At 38.6% G+C, this 21207-nt stretch overlaps 2 protein-coding genes, 1 long non-coding RNA gene, 2 other non-coding genes and 1 pseudogene across 8 annotated transcripts in view; 3 read left to right on the top strand and 3 right to left on the bottom strand.

Moving 5' to 3' along the window:
* Top2 (DNA topoisomerase 2) overlaps positions 1-11052 on the top strand; it is a 29502-nt gene extending 18450 nt beyond the window's left edge. For 2 of the 3 annotated variants that reach the window (XM_028323552.1, XM_028323554.1), the window contains exons 16-20: positions 1576-1692; positions 3228-3399; positions 4268-4551; positions 5288-5449; positions 10344-11052. In XM_028323552.1, coding sequence (XP_028179353.1) covers positions 1576-1692; positions 3228-3399; positions 4268-4551; positions 5288-5443 — 729 coding nt within the window. In that variant the 3' untranslated portion in view covers positions 5444-5449; positions 10344-11052. The remainder of the gene's footprint in view (positions 1-1575; positions 1693-3227; positions 3400-4267; positions 4552-5287; positions 5450-10343) is intronic. The other variant, XM_028323553.1, reaches the window with a different exon arrangement.
* On the bottom strand, positions 6246-7797 carry LOC114366626 (uncharacterized). 2 transcript variants are annotated; one of them, XR_003657034.1, is made up of 5 exons: positions 7671-7797; positions 7139-7299; positions 6759-7051; positions 6595-6657; positions 6246-6388 (listed from the first exon to the last, which is right to left on the bottom strand). It is a non-coding gene; the product is annotated as an uncharacterized LOC114366626 (long non-coding RNA). The 2 variants fall into 2 exon arrangements; XR_003657033.1 differs by lacking the exon at positions 7671-7797 and having other exon boundaries at positions 7139-7500.
* A 665-nt stretch (positions 11053-11717) lies between the features above and the next one.
* On the bottom strand, positions 11718-11790 carry LOC114366640 (uncharacterized; annotated as a pseudogene).
* Positions 11791-15807: 4017 nt separating this feature from the next.
* On the top strand, positions 15808-15919 carry TRNAL-CAA (transfer RNA leucine (anticodon CAA)). The gene is made up of 2 exons: positions 15808-15845; positions 15875-15919. It is a non-coding gene; the product is annotated as a tRNA-Leu (tRNA).
* A 1128-nt stretch (positions 15920-17047) lies between these two features.
* On the top strand, positions 17048-17159 carry TRNAL-CAA (transfer RNA leucine (anticodon CAA)). The gene is made up of 2 exons: positions 17048-17085; positions 17115-17159. It is a non-coding gene; the product is annotated as a tRNA-Leu (tRNA).
* Positions 17160-18721: 1562 nt separating this feature from the next.
* Positions 18722-21207, bottom strand: part of LOC114366638 (uncharacterized) — a 48788-nt gene continuing 46302 nt past the window's right edge. The window contains exon 6 of the mRNA XM_028323569.1: positions 18722-19104. Within this exon, the coding sequence (XP_028179370.1) occupies positions 18813-19104 (292 nt within the window). The 3' untranslated portion in view covers positions 18722-18812. The remainder of the gene's footprint in view (positions 19105-21207) is intronic.

A 21207-nucleotide genomic window follows, 5' to 3' on the forward strand; every position in this document is an offset into this window, starting at 1 on the left:
GCTTCTGGGCTGGAGCGGATTCAGCATACATATCAACGGCGAGTGCATAACCCAGACAGCAGACGATATCGTAGTCATGGCTGAGATCGTGGAAGATCTAGGCACAATGCTCGGTGGTCTCAATAGAGTCTCTCAACAAGTGGGTCTCAAAATGAACATGGACAAGATTTAAAAATCATGTCTAAAAATCGTGTTGCACCCACTCCTCTAAAAGTTGGAGACTCTATACTCGAAGTTGTTGAATATAATGTATACCTGGGGCAAACAGTCCAGTTAGGTTGGTCCAAATTCGAAAAAAAAGGTCAATCATCGAATCCAGCTCGGCTGGGCAGCCTTCGGGAAGCTTCACAATATTTTCACGCGGCTTCTCCGTCGCGTCGCCTCTCCGTTTTAAATCCACTTGAAATCCGCTTTAAATCCACTTTGAATCCACTTGCAATCCGCCAGGGTGGCAAGGGCCTTAAAACTCAGAGGCACACTGATGTTCAAATACTGTAGCCGAGTCCTAAAGCCGCGGCACGCGTTCGCCACGAAAAGAGTGAGCAAGACTGCAATATCTCACTCACACGTTTTATGCCTTGTTTATAACGACTAGTCTTAACGCCCAGTTAATAAAACATCGAAACATTACAAATCATATCACATATAAACAACAAAATTTAAATTAAAACTAAATGTATTCTGTCGAGAACACTGAGAATATTCCCGGGAGCGTTCTCGGTTCTCGAGAATATTCTCACTGGGAATATTGCCGGGAACGAGAATTTTCTCAGCGGCACATCTCTAGGTCTGACTGCTGCGTGATTTTGACATATCTATCAATGTCATGTCAAAAATAACCAATCATGCAGCATTTGGACCTTGCGTCTACGTATTGCCATCTGGCGGATTTTTCATACGCGAAAACCCTCATTGTATCCTCATAGCAAAAAGTTCAAATTGATGTATCAAACTTCTAACGGGTTGCATGATGCCGCATATCGATTGTCTGAAATCCTTCTATTGTGTGATGGTTAAAGGAGAATCGATTGATAAATGACTCCTTGAAGGACTATCCCTTCCCTTAGGGTCCTTATTGTGAAATGGTACATCGTATTTGACAATCGTGACGGGGTCCAGTATGAATGAAGAACTCACTAAAAATGCTAGTGTTGACCAGCCTAGGGCTAGGATGCGTGCCGTGATATACTTTATCGACGTCAAAATATATGGGTACAATCATAGAGAGATACCAACTAATGCGCTCAGTTCGAAACTCAGTGTAGCGTTAGAAATTCACATACACAAAGTAATCAAAATACTCATTATCCACTGCGGTCCATCAGTACTCAACGTTCGAATAATCTAGTACTACGCAAGCAATGTAAACTGTTTACATTATGACATCATCGCTGTCACGAGCGATGTGTTCTGTTTTTGGGCATATTGCTGCGACACCGGCCCCTCCCTCTTGGTACATCTCCCTTTAGTTTCTGTGATCTGTGGGCAAAATCGATAAAATGGCGTGATAACCGCTTATCGCGGCGCGTATCCTAAGCCTACTGTAAACATCGCTAATGAAAACTTCCTTATCAGCAGAAGAAGATGACCTTCAGCGGCAGCAGTTCTGGCGAGATGTCGGAGTCGGATGCAGAAATGGTGGAGCCGCCGGCGCCGCGCGAGCGGACTAATGCCAGGAGGGCCGCCACCAAAGTCAGTAGCTTTAGATCTGTTACATATACAGGGTGGAAACGATAAGTGATCTCACTCGATTATTTCTAAACTATACAAGATATCCAAAAACTGGTTACTGATCCTGAAAGTACTTCATGAGCTGTATCCAACGGTACCAATAATAAGTTATAAAATAAACTGGATCTATCCGAAAATTCAATATTGACTAACTACTTATTAAGCTCAATATAACCAGTTATTCGATATCTTGTATAGTTTAGAAATAATCGAGTGAGATCACTTATCGTTTCCACCATGTAGAATGTATTTTAAGGATTTGTCACATTGGATGCTGACTGCGTTCAGTTTGCTCTGACCGCTGACCGCACAACGCGTCTAGTGTGGCAAATCCCCCATTTTGATAATTCACCTATGTCCTTAACGCTTCTGTCCAACAGTAAGATTGTAAGACTCGAATCCAAACTGAATCAGAATTTTTATTTAGGTTCTATGATGGTATCTGTTTGACTTTTCATATGTACAAAGAATAAATCCTGTTGGATCGGGGCGTGACACTATTGCTTTCGGATTGTGTCTGGAATCTCGCCATTTGATCGGTTCATAGTACAACCACAGAATAATAATAAGTACTACGTACAGAAGTTTTAATTCGCGAAGGTATTTAAAAAAATGTATGCTCAATGTCATTAACAATGTAAATTAGCCTGTCTCAAGAGTCAAGCACCATTTTGTTGACAAACGTCAGTGATCGGCACTGCGCCGAAGCTATAGGGCTGACTTCGGTAAAATGATGTGACGTGAGGTGCCAAACTGCGGAAAATGGCGGAGGAAATGCATGATTTAGCATGAATTATCATGAATAATATTAACTACTTATTTACCTCTCAGTGTCTTGAGGCAACATAAAAAAGTACATTCTGTGTTTTTATTATCATTTAGGCAGTTAAATACTGCACAGTATTTAGTACACCATTTTCTTTATTTTCTTCCATCATACACAAGAATACGCGTGCGTGAGTCAATGTTTCGCTCGCATGTGAGGCCTTGTCGAATAGTATCCTGTAGGTGGGCCATCGTGCGTGTTTTGTTTTCGATGTAAACTCGCGGAGATGAACAGGCCTGGTACAACTGAGAGAGTATTGACTCTGAGTAATAGTCGATGAACCAAACTAATGCCCGTTTTCACCATCAATCCCTAATTTTTAAGTGACCTGTAAATGACATGAATTTTGTTTCACTTAAAAATTAGGAATTGATGGTGAAACGGGCATAGACAACAAATAAGTTAGGTCAAATATCTTGATTAGTTTGGCCAGTCTGGCTTTCATTGCCTCTTAATGTAGTCCACATCATTAAAATTCATAAAAATTCATAAAATTCATTTATTTTTGCAAATAGGCTTTAAAAAAGCGCTTTTACACGTCCCAATATTAACCCTACCACTGCTTCGGGACAATAAATGGGCCAGTGCTGAGAAGAAGCAACGCAAGAAACTCAGTCACTATTGATAGATAGACTTAAATAAACTAATCAACATTATCACCAAACTTCAGGTACAAAAATACAAAGACGGCGACGACGAGTCCGAATCCAACTCAGACCTAGAGCTCCACGACAACAAGATAGAGTCAGACGTGGAGGCGCCGCGAGTGCTCAGCGACGACGACGACGACGACTTCAACGTCAAGAAGAACGCAGGCAAGAAGCCCGCTGAAATGGACTCCGGTAAGGATGCATATTTTGGCAGTCTGTAGGCCTAGGATGGGTATCGTGATAAAATTTTATCGATTTTACACGATAAGCCCGTACTTTTGTCGTCTTAAATCATCGATAAGATTTTATCATAGAGCGCATCCTAACGCTGCTGGTTAGTTTTTGTGCTGGACGCCGCAAAGCACAATATTTTACTTTTTTACCCACAACGTACAAGCTTTTGGCTTGCATCTCACATGATGAAGAGTTCAACGTCAAGAAGAACGCTGGCAAGAAGCCCGCTGAAATGGTCTCCGGTAAGGATGAATTTTAATTTTGGCAGTCTGTAGCCCTTGGATGGGTATCGAGATAAACTTTCATCGATATCACACGATAAGCCCGTGAATTTGTCATCTAAAATCATCGATAAGATTTTATCATAGAGCGCATCCTAACGCTGCTGGTTAGTTTTTGTGCTGGATGCCGCAAAGCACAATATTTTACTTTTTTACCCACAACGTTCAAGCTCTTGGTCTGCATCTCACATGATTAAGAGTTCAACGTCGATGAAGACAGTACAACTCCTGTATCTACCAATAATGGCGGTAGATACAGGATTTGCATTGGTGGATACCAGAGGTAGAAATAGTCCCGTAAACTGCTGCGCGTATTTAGCTAATGCCAGTCTTTCGCTGGACACACTGGATTGAATTGAAATGCACAATATTTCAGCCATAGCAATCGACTGACGTAAGCCGCCGCTGTGGTTTTCTGAGTCACAGAGACAGATCTAACATAAGTCTTCATGTAAGACATCTGTCTCGGTAACAGGTGCCGTTTTTCATTGTTGATCATAACAAGGCATATCCACTAAAATCTATCAAAAATATCCCATTTCCAGATTGTCTTTTCGACTCCCTGATAGAAGAATCAAAGAAGGAAGAATCTCAGAAACCTAACCACAACTCTAACTCTAACTCCCACCCCACCACGGTACTATCTAGCGACGAAGAGGACGTCCCTCCCCCTGATTCCCCTCCCAAGAAGAAAGCCCCGCCCAAGAGGAAGCTCATGAATGTGGACAAGGAAGATAAACCTGAGAAAGCCAAGCCTAAGAAAAGACCCGCCAAAGTCATGCTCAGTCTCGACAGCGATGACGATGACAGCATATTTGACAGTAAAAAGGTAAGGGTTATTTAATGTCAAATTGTGTGATGATAGTTGTTCAATACTGAACCGTCCCAGCTATGTCAATGTCAGAAGGGCGCTAATATCAATACTGGATTATTAGTTTCTATTTTTGCCACGTTGGACAACCATTTATGACACTTGGATAGGGCGCTACTATCAACACTGACGTCACATCCACGGCAAACTTACGAATCTGTAAAATTGGTATGTATTTGACAGGAGGCTCCAGGAGAGCGTTTTATCATTTGGTGCTGTTTTTTTTACTGAATATGATCTGCACTAAAGCAGCAGATTCGTAAGTTTGCAGTGGATGCTATTTTTTGGTGGTTGTTATTTTTTGATTTTTGTTACTTGCTGATTCAAAATCGTTGGACTGTAGGTGTTATAATATTATGGTATCTGACACAAAATGTTTATTGGCAATTTGCTTTAGAAAAACTAGATAGTTAAATTTGAGCTTTAAAATAACACACATAAACTTTATTTAATTGCATTTTAAAAGAACGATATAAATTGTTGCGATGTTTTAAATTGTAAAAACATAATAGTAGTTTTGAAAGGACTTCGTAAATAACACACAAACTTGATACGAGCTTCAGAATAGAAACACAAAAATATGAGATAGACTTACGTTTTGTAGTTACTGTTCTATTCATAATTAATTAATACGAGCATTTCTCTACAATTTTATTAAAATTATCTATAGCCTTCTTATTCGCCCGTATTCCAGGACAAGAAGAAGGCCAACCCCAAGAAGAAAGCCAAGAAGAAGGCCGACAGCGACTCGGAGTCCGACGCGGCCGAGCACAGCCCGCCGCCGCGCGACAACAAGAGAGCGCGTGCGCAGGCCAAGTACCACTTCAGCGATGGCTCCGACAGCGACTAGCGACAGGTAAGAAGCAAATACTTCATCATCATCATCTCAGCCATAGGACGTCCACTGCTGAACATAGGCCTCCCCCAATGCTTTCCATGTTGCCCGGTTGGTAGCGGCCTGCGTCCAGCACCAGTCAAATACTTAAACGTAGCTAATTTAGTGATGGATCTGACAGCGACTAGCGACAGGTAAATACTGCTGTTCGTTAGTTCGTTTCGTTTCAGCCAAATGTCGACCACTGCTGGAAAAAGACCCCCGAGGAAATAATAGAATACGCTTTATTTGGCACAGAGCAAAAATAACATCAGTAAAAAAATCTACAACGACCGGTTCTACGTTGCCCGCATCCAGGTACTTCCCGCGACTTTCCCCAGATCGTCGGTTCACCTAATAAGAGACCTGCTCCACACTACGTCTTCCGGCCCGTGGTCGCCACCACAGATTAGAGAGTATGTCTAAAGACAGATAGGAAACGGCCCTAGTATTGGTTAAACGATAAACAAACTGGTACCGAGCTAGATTGTCCAGTAGGTGGCGCTGAATACAATATGGCGTCTGCCGCCCACAGATTAAATATACCTGTCATACTTTTTTATGATCCGTTCCTTTTCATGTATTGCGGTTAAAAATAAAACTATTGAAGTATCAAATGAAACTTTATTGATGAAATATAACATGAAATATTTTGTTTACGAAAATCAATAAGCATTAAAACTATTGGATTTTAAAAGATTACAGTTACTGTTGTGATTACAGTAGGTACATTGTTTTAGTTTTTACATAATTTACTCACGGCTTGACATTTGTATGTAACTCATACAAAATAAGTTGCGTTATGACTTATAGTAAAATAGTTTTTAATGTTCTCCATAAATTCACACGTTCACTCTCACTTTGGTTCTGTCCAATCCAATAGCCACTGTAAGCAGGCCAGATCTACACGTTTCTCACCACCTGTAAAATATATGAAATATTTGTAAATTAAGAGCAAAAAGATGCACATGTCACCGTAAGACTGTAATCTCCTACATCATCTACATTCTACACTAATATTATAAAGAGTACAGCAGATGAATAAGTGATCGTCTTATCTACCATACCTACTTACTGTCTGTTTTGTTTCTAGATTTGCACTACTTTGTTAAATAAAATTAATTTACCTTGTCAAATGTGTACTTGTCAATCAATTACATGTACATTCACAGAATCTGGATTCCACCAATCTGTAATTAAATAATTAACTTTTATTTGATCCTAGTTGAAAAGCGTCAGAGGATAGTGTTAGAATCATTTTGAGGGTGTTTTAAATTTTAAAGGTACTTACCAAATGTTCTTATCAACAGAAGTTAATATTCATCTAATACAAATCTTCCTAATTTAATGCATTTATGTCATGGCATAACTTGCAAATGAAATGAGTTCATCGTTTGTAATCAAGCATTCTTGGTCTGGTTTTATTGCTTATATAGGTTTCTTCTAAACTTATTTGAATAGGAAGTAAAGGTTGGTTCATCTGGATTTTAAGTAACAGTTGACAATAATGATCAGCACCGGTGATTCCATAGCAAGCACTTTTATTGTAATTGCAGCTTAACACCTTATAAGTTCGATATTAACCTGAAACAAATAGGTACTTAGATTCACTGTATAAAACACGTATCATCATTCACTGTGTCCTGCAATCTATGCCTGCAATGTACCTACGTGTATTGTATTTTGGGTCCAAACTACAAAGTTTGTTGTTACTCCATGAAACGATCCATATTTAGTCTCCATTGATTTAAATGGAGTTATGAATGATATTGTAATGAAGATTTAATCCTTTGTGTGGTTCAATACTTGATAAAACATGATGTTGCTGCAAGCTGCAAATTGCAATAACCTTTCTCGAGTGGATATCTTAGTTGAGAGAAATTTCTTCTTAAAACAAACATTAATCCAACTGGCAATCCATGCACATGTAGTTCTTATTAATATTGATTGAGAAATTATTGATTTTAATTAGATAAAATTTGTTTAAAGAAAAACACGTTTTTTCGATGAAAATTTTTGACGTTTTTTTTTTTAATAATGTCACAGTTGTAGACTTGAGACGGAACTAAATTTATTAAAGTGAAAATTACGACTTTGAATTAATATACTTTTAAATAATCATTTCATTTATAAAATGCAATAAGATTCAATAAAATAATTTATAAATAGAAGTTGAAGTTGTAATTCGAAAATGTTTACTAACTTGATTCCAGACACGCAAAAGACCATTGTCGCATAAAGAACAACTATAAAAAAAGTCACTTCCTCTCGGAACTGTCAAAAAAATTCACTCTCTATGGAGCTGTCAAACTCTATGGCGTTTCCACCCCGTGGTCGCCACTCGAGAACTTTTCTGCCCCAGCCGCTATCAGAGCTATTTGCCCCGCGTACTGCCACTTAAGTTTGGCAATTCTGTTGAATTAAGTTATAATAGGCGCGCGCGCAGGCCAAGTTTCACTTCAGCGATGGCTCCGACAGCGACTAGCGACAGGTAAATACTGCTATTCGTTTCGCTTCAGCCAAATGACGACTGCTGGAAAAAGACCTTCCCCAAAGATTTGACCAAACACAGGAAGGACCGATCCTGCGCCGCCCGCATCCAGGTAAATACTTCCCGCGATCTTGACCAGGATCGTCGGTTCATGTATGGGAGGCCTGCCATACTACGTTTCCCGGCCCGCGGTTGTCACTTAAGAACTTTTCTGCCTCAGCGGCCATTAACTCTGAGCTATGTGCCCCGCCCACTGCCACTTAAGTTTAGTAATTCTGCGGGCTATGTAGTTGTAATAGGCGCGCGCGCAGGCCAAGTACCACGTCAGCGATGGCTCCGACAGCGACTAGCGACAGGTAATAGTCAAATACTTAGAGTAGGCGCACACCGTTGATTTTTCGTCGGCCGATAGTTTAGTCGGGCAGTTGATCAGTATGGGCATGTGTGGGAGTGCGCACACTACGCCGATTCGATTTGGCCGATTCTTCATACAAAATAAAATCGGGTCCAACTATCGGCCAACTAAAAATCAACGGTGTGCGCCTACTCTTAAACGTAGCTAATTTAGTGATGGATCCGACAACGACTATAGTCTGGTCTGTGAGCACGTAGAATTTTGTCCAATGACCCCAAGCTAGCCATCCTTATCGCTCGCGCGTAATTATATTGCTGTCGCGACTGTGCGACGCGCGCCCGCAGTGAGTGTGCGAGCGCAACAGCAACATAATTACGCGCGAGCGATAAGGATGGGTAGCTTGGGGTCATTGGACGGGATTCTACGTGCTCACGGACCAGTCTTTAGTTGTAATAGGCGCGCGCGCAGGACCACTTCAGCGATGGCTCCGACAGCGACTAGCGACAGGTAAGAAGCAAATACTTCATCATCATCATCTCAGCCATAGGACGTCCACTGCTGAACATAGGCCTCCCCCAATGCTTTCCATGTCGCCCGGTTGGTAGCGGCCTGCGTCCAACGCCAGTCAAATAATTAAACGTAGCTAATTTAGTGATGGATCTGACAGCGACTAGCGACAGGTAAATACTGCTGTTCGTTAGTTCGTTTCGTTTCAGCCAAATGTCGACCACTGCTGGAAAAAGACCCCCAAGGAAATAATAGAATACGCTTTATTTGGCACAAAGCAAAAATAACATCAGTAAAAAAATCTACAACGACCGGTTTTACGTTGCCCGCATCCAGGTACTTCCCGCGACTTTCCCCAGATCGTCGGTTCACCTAATAAGAGACCTGCTCCACACTACGTCTTCCGGCCTGTGGTCGCCACTTAAGAACATTTCTGCCCCATCGGCTTTCAGCTCTGAGCTATGTGCCCCGCCCACTGCCACTTAAGTTTGGCAATTCTGTTGAATTAAGTTGTAATAGGCGCGCGCGCAGGCCAAGTACCACTTCAGCGATGGCTCCGAAAGCGACTAGCGACAGGTAATAGTCAAATACTTAAACCTAAAACCCGGTCCGTGAGCACGTAGAATTTGTCCAATGACCCCAAGCTACCCATCCTTATCGCTCGCGCGTAATTATATTGCTGTCGCGACTGTGCGACGCGCGCCCGCAGTGATTGTGCGAGCGCAACAGCAACATAATTACGCGCGAGCGATAAGGATGGGTAGCTTGGGGTCATTGGACGGGATTCTACGTGCTCACGGACCAGTCTTTAGTTGTAATAGGCGCGCGCGAAGGACCACTTCAGCGATGGCTCCGACAGCGACTAGCGACAGGTAAAACTGGCCTCTCTTTCCACTGCACACTTGGCTTGCCCAAGTGGACCCTAGACCTCGCGGTAGGTTTGAAGTAGACAGTCCCATTCGCATTTCAATACGAATTCAAAAATGGTCATTTTGTTCCATTTGCAAATTTGTCACACTCAGATGAAAGTTACTAAAAATTTTCAACCTACAAGTTTAACTATTGTTTCAAAAATGGTAGGCTTTAACTTTTATCCGAGTGTGACCGTTTTGCGAATGGGACAGTCTGTGTCAAATCCCCTGCGATCAACGGGGCCTCGTCAGTTAATTTGTATCATTTTGTTGGATATATCCTTTTTAAAAGGAAGGACCCCTTGATCCTTAAATAGCAAGGGACCCCAGTAAGGTTAAGACGACCACGGATATATTATTCATGAAAATAATTCAGTGTAGTCGAATAGCCGTGTGGTACAGGCAGAGGAGATTACGATTACCCTCACTGTGCCCGTGGACGCCGTAGGTAAAGTAGCTAAGGGAGAAAAAGCTAACACTAAAGTTCAATATTTTGTTTTCTGACACGTCTACACACATCACAATGTCATGTCATGCGACTTGTTTACGTCACATCATTTAATGTTTTCGTAGATGACCAACTCTGTTCATATTTTGTTTTTTATCTTTCAGAGTCAGCGCGCTGCACACCGGACAGCAGTCGTGTAAATGTTAAGCACAAGGAGGCGTAACAGTATTTGTTACTGAGACCGCAGTATTTTAAATGTTTACAGTTATTTTTGTACGTTTTGATACGTTACCGCAGCGAGAGATTCAACGAAACTTCCATATCGGTAGACTGGAATACAAGTCACATGCGTGAAATTTTATACGGAGGTGAAATAGGTTTTTACATGAAAAATAAATTTGTAAACGAGGTGTATGTTGTAGACTTTTAGAAAGAGACGCTAATAACTCAATTTTTAGTAAGTAAAATGATAAAAATTAGTAAATTTAAGCTCTACGAAGTATTAGTCAGCGAGTAGTAAATTATTTCGCTAGCTTTTACTTGTCTCTTTCTAAGAGTATACAATACATTTTTACCATACAGGGTAGATATGAAATCGTTTGTTTTCTTGAAAGTACGCAATTTGTTGAAAAGTACAGCATCGAAATCACAAAAATGATTTTAATTTTCCTTTCTAAATTATAATGACGATTCTTCTGCATCTGAATTATGTGTTTTCGATGTTCTGTTTTCACAAATAGACGATATCATTTTCACCCTGTATCCGACTATTGGCGAGTACATCGCAATCTCTTACGTTTACGATAGCGTAGGCACAATTACTCTAAGTAATATTTATGTGTATTAAGTACATTACCCCGCGGCGTCAGGCACGCAGCTCAAAATTCCCAGTGAATTCACACAACCTGTATGTATTTATTTCTCAATTGAATATCACAATATTTTTTATAGAATTTGTAAATAAATGAACTTCAATTTCTTTTGTCTATCTCTGTTTTCGTGTCTATTCGTTATTTAATGTTTCCTAACAATTTATTCAGCTCATACATTTGAAATTAAGGTATTTTTTTACTTCGAATCTTCGTAGCGAATTAGTATAAACTAGTTTTACTACTCTAGTACAATTTCATTGAATGTAAAGTCATTTCATGATTTCTCTCATTCCATATTTTTAGATTGTGTGAATGGATTGTATTATTTGTCAATTATAATAAATGTTTCGAAGGATTTATCCAAATTTTACGAGGTGATACGAGTTTGATACTCTGTTGTATTGAAATTTGTTCAACTATAATTTCTTATAGTTTATTTGTTAATCTTAAACAATTTGTAAATAAAAGGACAATTTTAATATGCCTTGTTTTAATTGAAAACCCCTAGACTTATAAATTAGAAGGCGGCACGATAATCCATTTCACCATTTACTAAAATAGAAAAATAGTGGAGATGAAGTGTGATTATTTACTAAAATATAAAAATAGTGGAGATGAAGTGTCTGTGATTCTAGTGTCACATAGGTACTCATTAAATATTTTGCAGAAATACAATTCACATAGTGTGAAGGTCTAGCGAAGAGCTTACTATAGAAATTATCCTATGAAGTAAGGTCTTGCAGAAATACAAAATATTCACATTATTTAATTATAACATCAACAACAGTCACACGCTCAACAGAATACAATTTTGACGTTCATAAAAATTCAATTAATGTAGGGTGGAGAAAAATAAACCTATTTTGCGCCTACCCACATTCATTCATCGATTCCTTCTTTTAAAGACTGGAGGAATTTTTTAGTGCTGTCTCTTTTTATCGCATTACATGTCCCTAAATCTCTTATCCACTAAAATATACTTCTATTTCACTTACTCTAAACTTGTCTCGGCTACCTCCTCCATGCGTATGCGACCCTGGTACTTTTCCATAATAGCACGCTCTGGTATGCCAATAGAATATTTTTGCGCCCAGACCATAAAGTTAATATTTTCCTTCTTCGGAAGGAATATTAACTTTATGGCCCAGACGGAAAAGAGAAACACTTCAAACAACGCGCAGATCTGCGCTCAAAGAACGGCAAAATATTGAAATGTACCAGGATCGCATAAGCTTCGAGGAGGTAGCAAGTGTTAGCATAGTGAAATGTGGAAAAGAGATAGCGCTTTAGGAACATATAATGCATCAAAAAGGGACAACACTATAACTATACGCCCGTCTTGAAAGTTTATTATTGAAAACGTAGAGGGTAGGTGGAAAATCAATGTGACTGAACTGTCAATGGAGCTTACACTTATTTCAAGACGGGCATTTATTTATAGTGTTGTCTCTTTTGTTGCATTTATATGTTCCTAAAGCTTATCTATCTATATCTTTATTTTTCTCTAACTATACTTACATACACAACATATTTCATTCACCAAAACTCGCAGCTGCTACCTCCTCCATGCGTATGCGATCCTGGTACTTTTCAATGTTAATACGCTCTTTGGTATGCTTAAGCGCAGATCTGTGCGCCCTAGAGACACCAAGGAGCGTACCAACATGGAAAAAGTACCAGGATCACATAAACTTAGAGAAGGTAGCAGCTTCGAGGTTTGAATGAGTGAAATAGAAGTATAATTAGGGGAAAAGAGATAGCGCTATAGCCCTTTCGGACCCGCGCTTAAACTAGAAATAAAGGATAGTGCCAGGGTCTGGACCAAGTGCTGCCCAGAATCAACCCATAGTGCATTTTGTTCCTCAGGCCAATACTAATGTGTAAACCGAAGCGCACTGCAATCTATCCCTGGAGTTAAGAGAAAAAAAGAGTTTTGTTTCGAAATATTTACATACAAAATATCATCGATATATACGTACTACGCATAAGATTTCGTGATTTTGGCATTAAATAACACTCGCTATGTTGAACTTAACCATACTGCATCCGTACACCTTACTTTAGTGCGACTTAGACATTCTTTATAAGCGATCTAGCGCTGTTGCAATAGTTTGGTTAGTTGACAGAAATCATTATGTCCAAAATAAAGCAAGAAGTTTTAGTTCTCTATCCTTACGAAAAATCAATTTATTGGTGTATTACAATCGATTATTGAAGTTATTTGTAGGCTAAAACTTCTTGCTCCATTTTGGAAATAATTAATTTCGGTCAACTAACCAAACTAGGTACTGCAACAGCGCTTGATCGCTTATAAATAATATCGAAGTCGTACCTACTACAGTAAGGTGTACGGATGCAGTATGGTTAAGTTCAACATAGCGAGTGTTATTTAATGCCAAAATCGCGAAATCTTATGTGTAGTAGGTATACATCGATGATATTTTGTATGTAAATAATTCCAAACAAAACTCTTTTTTTCTCTTAACTCCAGGGATAGATTTCAGTGCGCTCCGGTTTACAAATTAGTATTGGCCTGAGGAACAAAATGCACTATAGTTTCATTCTGGGCAGCACTTGGTCCAACTTCCATACATGGATTGGCACTGTCCTTTTTTGTCATCGCTCTCATCCCCAGATGTATTGAGCATCTCTGCGATAGTAGCGTCGTTTAAAATCGGAAACATGGTGCGGAAACCATGAAAAATTAATAATTATGAGAAACTTAAAATACGCATAAGGTATTGTAGGGCCCACGTCGATACAATTGTGTCAGTAAAGTTCGTTAAGCCATTATGCCAAAGTCTTTGCTTACAATTAGTCACTGTTATCACAAAAAGATGCTATTTTTATCTATTTGTTTAATCAATAACTTGTAAATTACTACAATTATAAAATAAAACCATAGTAGGTACTTTCTTTCGCCAAGTCGGGGAGCGCAATCAGTCATGAACTGTACAGGTTGTAACCTGCTCACCAACTGCGCTTCGGACAAAATTTGCACGGGAGGTGAAAGAACGCATCCCGCACAATCGTACGATACTCAGCCCATCCACTTTTGATGTAAAACTAATGAGATAATCTCGATTTTGTAACCCGCACAATTGTATTGGAGCGGTCCGAAAGGGATAGAAACATACAATGCAATTAAAAGAGACAAAACTATAAAAATAGGCCCGTCTTGAAAATGATCGTAAGCGACAGTGACAGCTCAGATCACATCGATTTTGCGCGTACCCTCTATATTTTTCATAATTTTATACTTTCAAGACGGACGTATATTTATAGTGCTGTCTCTTTTCGTTGCATTAATGTTTCTAAAGCGCTATCTCTTTTCCTCTTTTTACTATCCTAACACTTACTACCTCCTCGAAACTTATGCGATCCTGGTACTTTCTGCGTTCTTTGAGCGCAGATCTGCGCCATCTGCGCGTTGTTTGTTTTCTTTCCATCTTTCTGAAAGATGAAAGTTTATATACCTTCAGGCAAAAGCTTTTTCGACACAAATATTTTAATTTAACCCTTTCGGACCGCTCCAATACAATTGTGCGGGTTACAAAATCGAGATTATCTCATTAGTTTTACATCGGAAGTGGATGGGCTGAGTATCGTACGATTGTGCGGGATGCGTTCTTTCACCTCCCGTGCAAATTTTGTCCGAAGCGCAGTTGGTGAGCAGGTTACAACCTGTACAGTTCATGACTGATAGCGCTCCCCGACTTGGCGTAAGAAAGTACCTACTATGGTTTTATTTTGTAATTGTAGTAATATACAAGTTATTGATTAGACAAATAGTTAAAAATAGCATCTTTTTGTGATAACAGTGACTATCTGTAAGCAAAGGCTTTGGCATAACGGCTTAACGAACTTTACTGACACAATTGTATCGACGTGGGCCCTACAATACCTTATGCGTATTTTATATTTCTCGTAATTATTAATTTTCCATGGTTTCCGCACCATTTTCCGATTTTAAACGACGCTACTATCGCAGAGATGCTCAATGCATCTGGGGATGAGAGCGATGACAACGATAAAAGCTAGTTTCGACTACTTCAGATGAACTACTCCTCTTCTTCTGATGAAGGCTCAGACATTCATGACGATACATACCTCTGAGTATGCAAGCGGCATAGCAGACGAAGCCTTTCAATCGTCAACATCTTCCAGGAGATGCTGTTCATGATCCAAGAGATATTAAAACTCCATAGAAATATTTCGAGCGCTATATTTACTGTTGAGCTCATGGAACAGATGGTTTTGCCCACAAATCAATATTAAATGGCAAATACTGGTATAAAACTTAAACCTTTTTATTCCTTACTGGTTATAAATACGTTTTTCGGAATACATGCCATTGATAAAATTTCAAAAACCCTTACAATTTTGACCCCCACAATTGTACGTAGGAAGTGAAAGGCCCAGCTTGATACAATTGTTGGTATATGAATTTTCCAAGATGGCGGCGGAAAATTTGGAAAATTATAGCAGATTCGTAATCTGTGGCCCCAAATTACCTAAAATTCATTTTCAAAATTACAAATTTCTTTCTAGTTTAAGCGCGGGTCCGAAAGGGTTAAATTAAATATTTAAACCTTTTTTATGTTTTATGAAACGTTTATGTTACCTACCTACCTATAATTTTTTTTTTACAGTTTGTTTATAATATTTTAGGTATTTTTTTAATTATTCAATCTAAAAATATCTTGATAAATTCAGTTGTAGTAAGGTATAGCTAATTTCAAATCGACGTTCACATGTCAGGATGGCCGAGCGGTCTAAGGCGCCAGACTCAAGGCAACTTGCCCGCTATGCGGGTTCGGGCGTTCTGGTCCTCTCTGAGGGCGTGGGTTCGAATCCCACTTCTGACAAATATTTTTGCTTTAGTTATTTTTATGTATTAATGGTAAAACAATAGAAAATTAATTTGATACAAATGTTACTGTGTTATGTTTATATTATTTATTTAGTAAAACTAAAATACAAACAAAATACGAGTAACTGACTGATGTAGAGTTAGATTTGCGATTTTTCCAAAAAGGCATTGGAAAAACATTACCTAATTTTTTTATTGGCGGTCAAGCTGTAGATTCTGGCTACACAGGAGTTGCAGTTGTGGGAACAAGAGGTGGGAATAATAGTCCCCTCTTAATAGGAGCGGCCATTGTAAAAATACTCTCTAGGAGGTAAAAAATATTGAGGGTAAAATGTTACGCTCCGCCTTCTCTGTAAAGAGGGCGGATTACCTCTACCGTTGGAGGGAGAGGGAAACCACGATCATTGTCCCCTATTTTAAGTAACATGGCCGTTACGATAATTTATTGGAGTAGCTTGGTTTTGCTGAAAAAGGAATTTCCCTAATGATATGGTAGAGTCTTTCAAACTCATGTGATATGTAAATATGATCCACCGAAGAGTCACTAATTTTAATCATTTATTATTAAGTACCTACTTATTACTAATTTTTAAATCATTATGTTATTTGTCAGACTAATCTTATTGTAACATTTCTTTTTGATTTGTGTCGAATGGATAAATCGATTTCAGTAAAATTCAGTTAAGAATAATATTACGGTTCGTGTGTTTAAACTTGTACCTCTTCTGTTAGATAACAATACCACCGTGGCAATACGCTATTTTAGCTTATCTACGAGAATTGGTGCCAACTATGATAAGACCCGGTTCCACCAAGGCGGAGCGGAACGCAGAAATGTTTTTCACCAATCAGATTTAATTCTAGCAGGAAGGCGCTAATGCGCTAACGCAGGCCGCTACCAACCGGGAAACATGGAAAGCATTGGGGGAGGCCTATGTTCAGCAGTGGACGTCCTATGGCTGTGATTATGATGATGATGATGAGATTTCATTTAGATTGAAGGAAATTGACAGAAAGAATTCGCCATGATGGAAACCGGGCTTAAAAACATTCATGATTTTTTTCATGGATTAAAAAAACTCTTCAAGCAAAGTGATCGCTATTTTCGTCAATCCGCTCACATGTCAGGATGGCCGAGCGGTCTAAGGCGCCAGACTCAAGGCAACTTGCCCGCTAAGCGGGTTCGGGCGTTCTGGTCCTCTCTGAGGGCGTGGGTTCGAATCCCACTTCTGACAAATATTTTTGAACAATTCCTTTACATAATGAAAACCACTTTTTCTAAACCGTAGTTAACAGATTGTCAAATTAACGTAGATTGATCTGCGATGATTAGCTTGACTTTTAAACTCGTTCATTCGTTCGTTTCAGTCAAATGACGGAACACAGGCCTTCTTCAATTTTTCAACCGACTTCAAAAAAAAGGAGGAGGTTCTCAATTCGACCCGTATGTTTTTTTTTTCTATGTTTGTTACGCGATAACTCCGCCAATTATGAACCGATTTGAACAAATCTTTTTTCGGCTTATAGGTAATACCTCAAGGGTGGTCCCATTTAAATTTAATAATAGAAAAAACAACCCCCAATGGTGGAAAATTGGGGATGAACTTTTTTATACGCTATATCTCCGCCGATTATAAATCAATTTGAACGATTATTTTTTTGTTGAATAGGTATTATGAAAAGGGTGGTTTCATGCGAATTTGAAGAAAATATTTCACCCCCAAGGGTGGAAAATTGGGGATGAACTTTTTTATACGCAATATTTTTAATTTTTAGTTTTTTTTTGTGTTCACGCATTTGAAGTCGGTTTTATTTTTTTAAAAAGTTATTAACTACTTTGTCACTATTTTACCTGTAACAATGGACAAACTGCAGATCAAAAAACTGGCCGTAAGCAGTTTGAACTACAAATAAAAGATACATTTTAGTTGTAATATTAAGTTTATTATATTAAATTGTGATGTACATAAAGGTATTTCTATTTTGGATTAATTCACAGGGTTATTATGTCTAAATTTGAACACCCCAAACATTATACAACTCTTAATATAATAAATTAAAACTATACACTCTTCAAAATATGGTAAATAACAATAATATGGCATTGAAACAAAAGAGTGCGTCCTATGTATTATTATTTATTTACAAATAATGTTAATTTAAATATACTTATTTTATTATAATTAAGTAAATACAAATTGTTACTAGACTTTAAAAGGTACAATAATGATCAGAATATTTAATAAATTCATAGAAATCTGATAAATAATAATGATTTTATTTACGGACTTTTTATTGAGGATTTATAGAAATTATAGAATTAATAAAGCTTCAGCTTGTGATGTTCGTTCGTTCGTTTCAGCCAAATGACGTCCACTGCTGGACAAAGGCCTCCCCCAAGGTTTTCCACAATGAACGGTCCTGCGCTGCCCGCATCCAGGCTCTTCCCGCGACCTTTACCAGATCGTCGGTCCACCTAGTAGGAGGCCTGCCCACGCTACGTTAATAATTAATTAAGCTTGTGATGTTAATAATTAATATTGTTTTCAAAAAAATAATTTGTTTTTAAAAAGTTTATTTAAACACAAAAAGTGTTGAATTGAATAAGACCATTATTAGATTTAAAATAATAATAACTCTTCAAAACATAAGTCAAAATAGTCTGATAGTTATTTTATTAAATAACTGATCGACAAAAAAAACCTTGGAAAATAATACATCACTCAAACAGGACAAATTACTGTATTTTCAATATTATTATTGTATTTTTCAGAATTTTTTTACTGATTTCCAAATAGCTGAACGTTTAGTTCCATTTCAACTCAATAGATGGCGTTAAGTACAGAATGTAACAATCTTAAAAATACTATTTACTCCAATAAAGGATTTTAGTACCTACTAAGTTTGCTTTCTCTATCAGAGTATCCTTTCGCACTTTCTCTATCGGAATATTTCCCGTTATACTTGTTATATCTGTCACTATGTCCATTCTGTCTGTACGGTTTCTCACTGGCACTGTAGTGGATCTCCGATGGACCGATGGTCTTGGACCAGTGGTGCGTCCAGTAGAAGTCGTCAGGGTACCGTGGGTAGGGGTTCTCCCGGCACAGAACTACGCAGTAGATCAGGCTTCCTACCAGGGTTATGAAGCCGAAGATGAGGAAGACTATGCCCAGGATCCTGGAAAGAGATTTACTTATAAATTAATCACAGATTTTACAATCTTACACGACAAAATTTACTTCTGGTTGTCAATCTTAAAGTACCCAGTTATTTGCTGCCTTTTTTAATTCCTACATGCTTTAGTAAATAACCTGTGCAATCTGGCTGGCAACCTGCACAATGTAAAATAGGTACTCGTAGTTCATAGAAGATAGAGAAATATAGTAAAGCCTGAAAACGTGGGGTGATGGTGGGTCTTTCAGACCTGGGTCGACTTATGGTTTCAGTAATATTTCGTTTTCTCTTTCATATAAAATGTCAGTTGATTGTGAAAAAATAATGCCTAATATCGTTTCTAGTAATTAAAACATGTCAAAGGCGTGAGGACTGAATCACTTCGCAATAAAACTGATATTCGCTTCTTTTAATAATAGTCAATAAAATTAGTGCATCTAAAAACACTGTTTATGTTAAAGGTTTTGTTAAATGGGGAAACTTCTTACGACCAAAACAGAGATACAAAAATTAAAAGACCTTTCCAACTCCTACATAACATCTTTCATGTTAATTTTATTACAACTAACTTTAATTCTCAACAATAGTGTTAATTTTCCCACCACATTAAAGGTTCTTTTCACTTGCGGTCTGGCAGGCCCCATACAATAAGGGAAGCCATTAAAAATCACTTACAGATCTTGGAAGAGCGACGAACGGTACGTGCAATTTGTGATCTTGGAGACAACGTTTGGGTTTTTTATTTTGGGATAATTTTCACGGTCTGCCGTATGTGTGTCGTATGACTAGAGCGAGTATACTTCTTGTTTTGTACAGGACAACTTGATCGTGACCGGTTTCAAGGATGGGAAAAAGAAAGCAACTGTTTGTAGAGATACATAATATTACACACTACCCAGCAAATAAAACAGTCCGAGCAGTCAGAAATAGTTGCTATTTACAAACTATAAGGCTGAGTTGCCACCTTATTTTAACCGTGATTATCACGATAACCGGTGTTTTTTGTATCCAGTTTGACAGAATTTTGTTAAAGTTAAAGTAAGATAGTGCAACCCAGCCTTCATGTGGATTAAAATTTAATTTGATGTCCCGTTTTGTACTTAAAAGTATGGTCAATTTTCGAATGGCGAATTGTACAAATTTTTTGTCCGTTTTACCGTAAGTGGATGTGAAATGGGCAAGTGTGACATATTGACGGCTATCTCATTAGCTACTAATAAGATTATTTTTATCATTTACTTGTTGGTTGACAAAATTACACTAATTAAGTGATGATTACCGCAACGTATTTGGGTAAACTCATGAACTAGCTCGGTAACCTACTTTTTGATTTCCAGTCAATAGCTAACTTTTAAACCGGTAAATAATTTAGCAGGAGTGTGTACCCCTGAAAATGCCTGATAAAACACGTTTATGTATTACTACACAAAGCGGCTCAAAGAACTATAGCTTGATGATGAAAGTCCAGGCTTGCTACTGAACTATGGGACTATCTTCAAATGACCAACTGAGCTACACGATTATGTCTTACCACACAAAAAGCGGCTCAAAGTACCTACTGCAGCACGATGACGAAGCCCAAAGTCCAAGCGAGCTACTGAACTATGGGACCTTCAAATGACCAACTGAGCTACACGTTTATGTCTTACCACACAAAAAGCGGCTTAAAGTATTTACTGCAGCACGATGAGTAAGCCCAAAATCCAGGCGAGCTATTGAACTATGCGACTATCTTCAAATTACCAACTGAGCTTTACGATTTTATCTTACCACACAAACAGCGGCTCGAAAAACTGTAGCACGATGACGAAGCCCAAAGTCCAGGCGAGCTACTGAACTATAGGACTTTATCTTTATATGAGCTACTGCATGTAGGTACAGTCGCGGAATGAAAAGGTTCGTCACCTTAGTGTCGGTTTTCGCTTGCACTAGGTACTGTAAGAGTCAAACCTGCCAACATACCAGTGCAAGAAACAGTGCTGCTAACATTTAAATAAATGTGACGTTTGCTAACGAAGAAGGTTTTGCTTATTTTTCTGTCCCATCAGTGCAATGTTACAAAATGTATTTTTTTTATTTAATAGAAATAATAATGGCAGGTTGAAC

Source organism: Ostrinia furnacalis, unplaced genomic scaffold (genome assembly GCF_004193835.3).
Source record: "Ostrinia furnacalis isolate ACB-3 unplaced genomic scaffold, ASM419383v2 OfSCF0643, whole genome shotgun sequence".
In the NCBI taxonomy this organism is placed as follows: domain Eukaryota; kingdom Metazoa; phylum Arthropoda; class Insecta; order Lepidoptera; family Crambidae; genus Ostrinia; species Ostrinia furnacalis.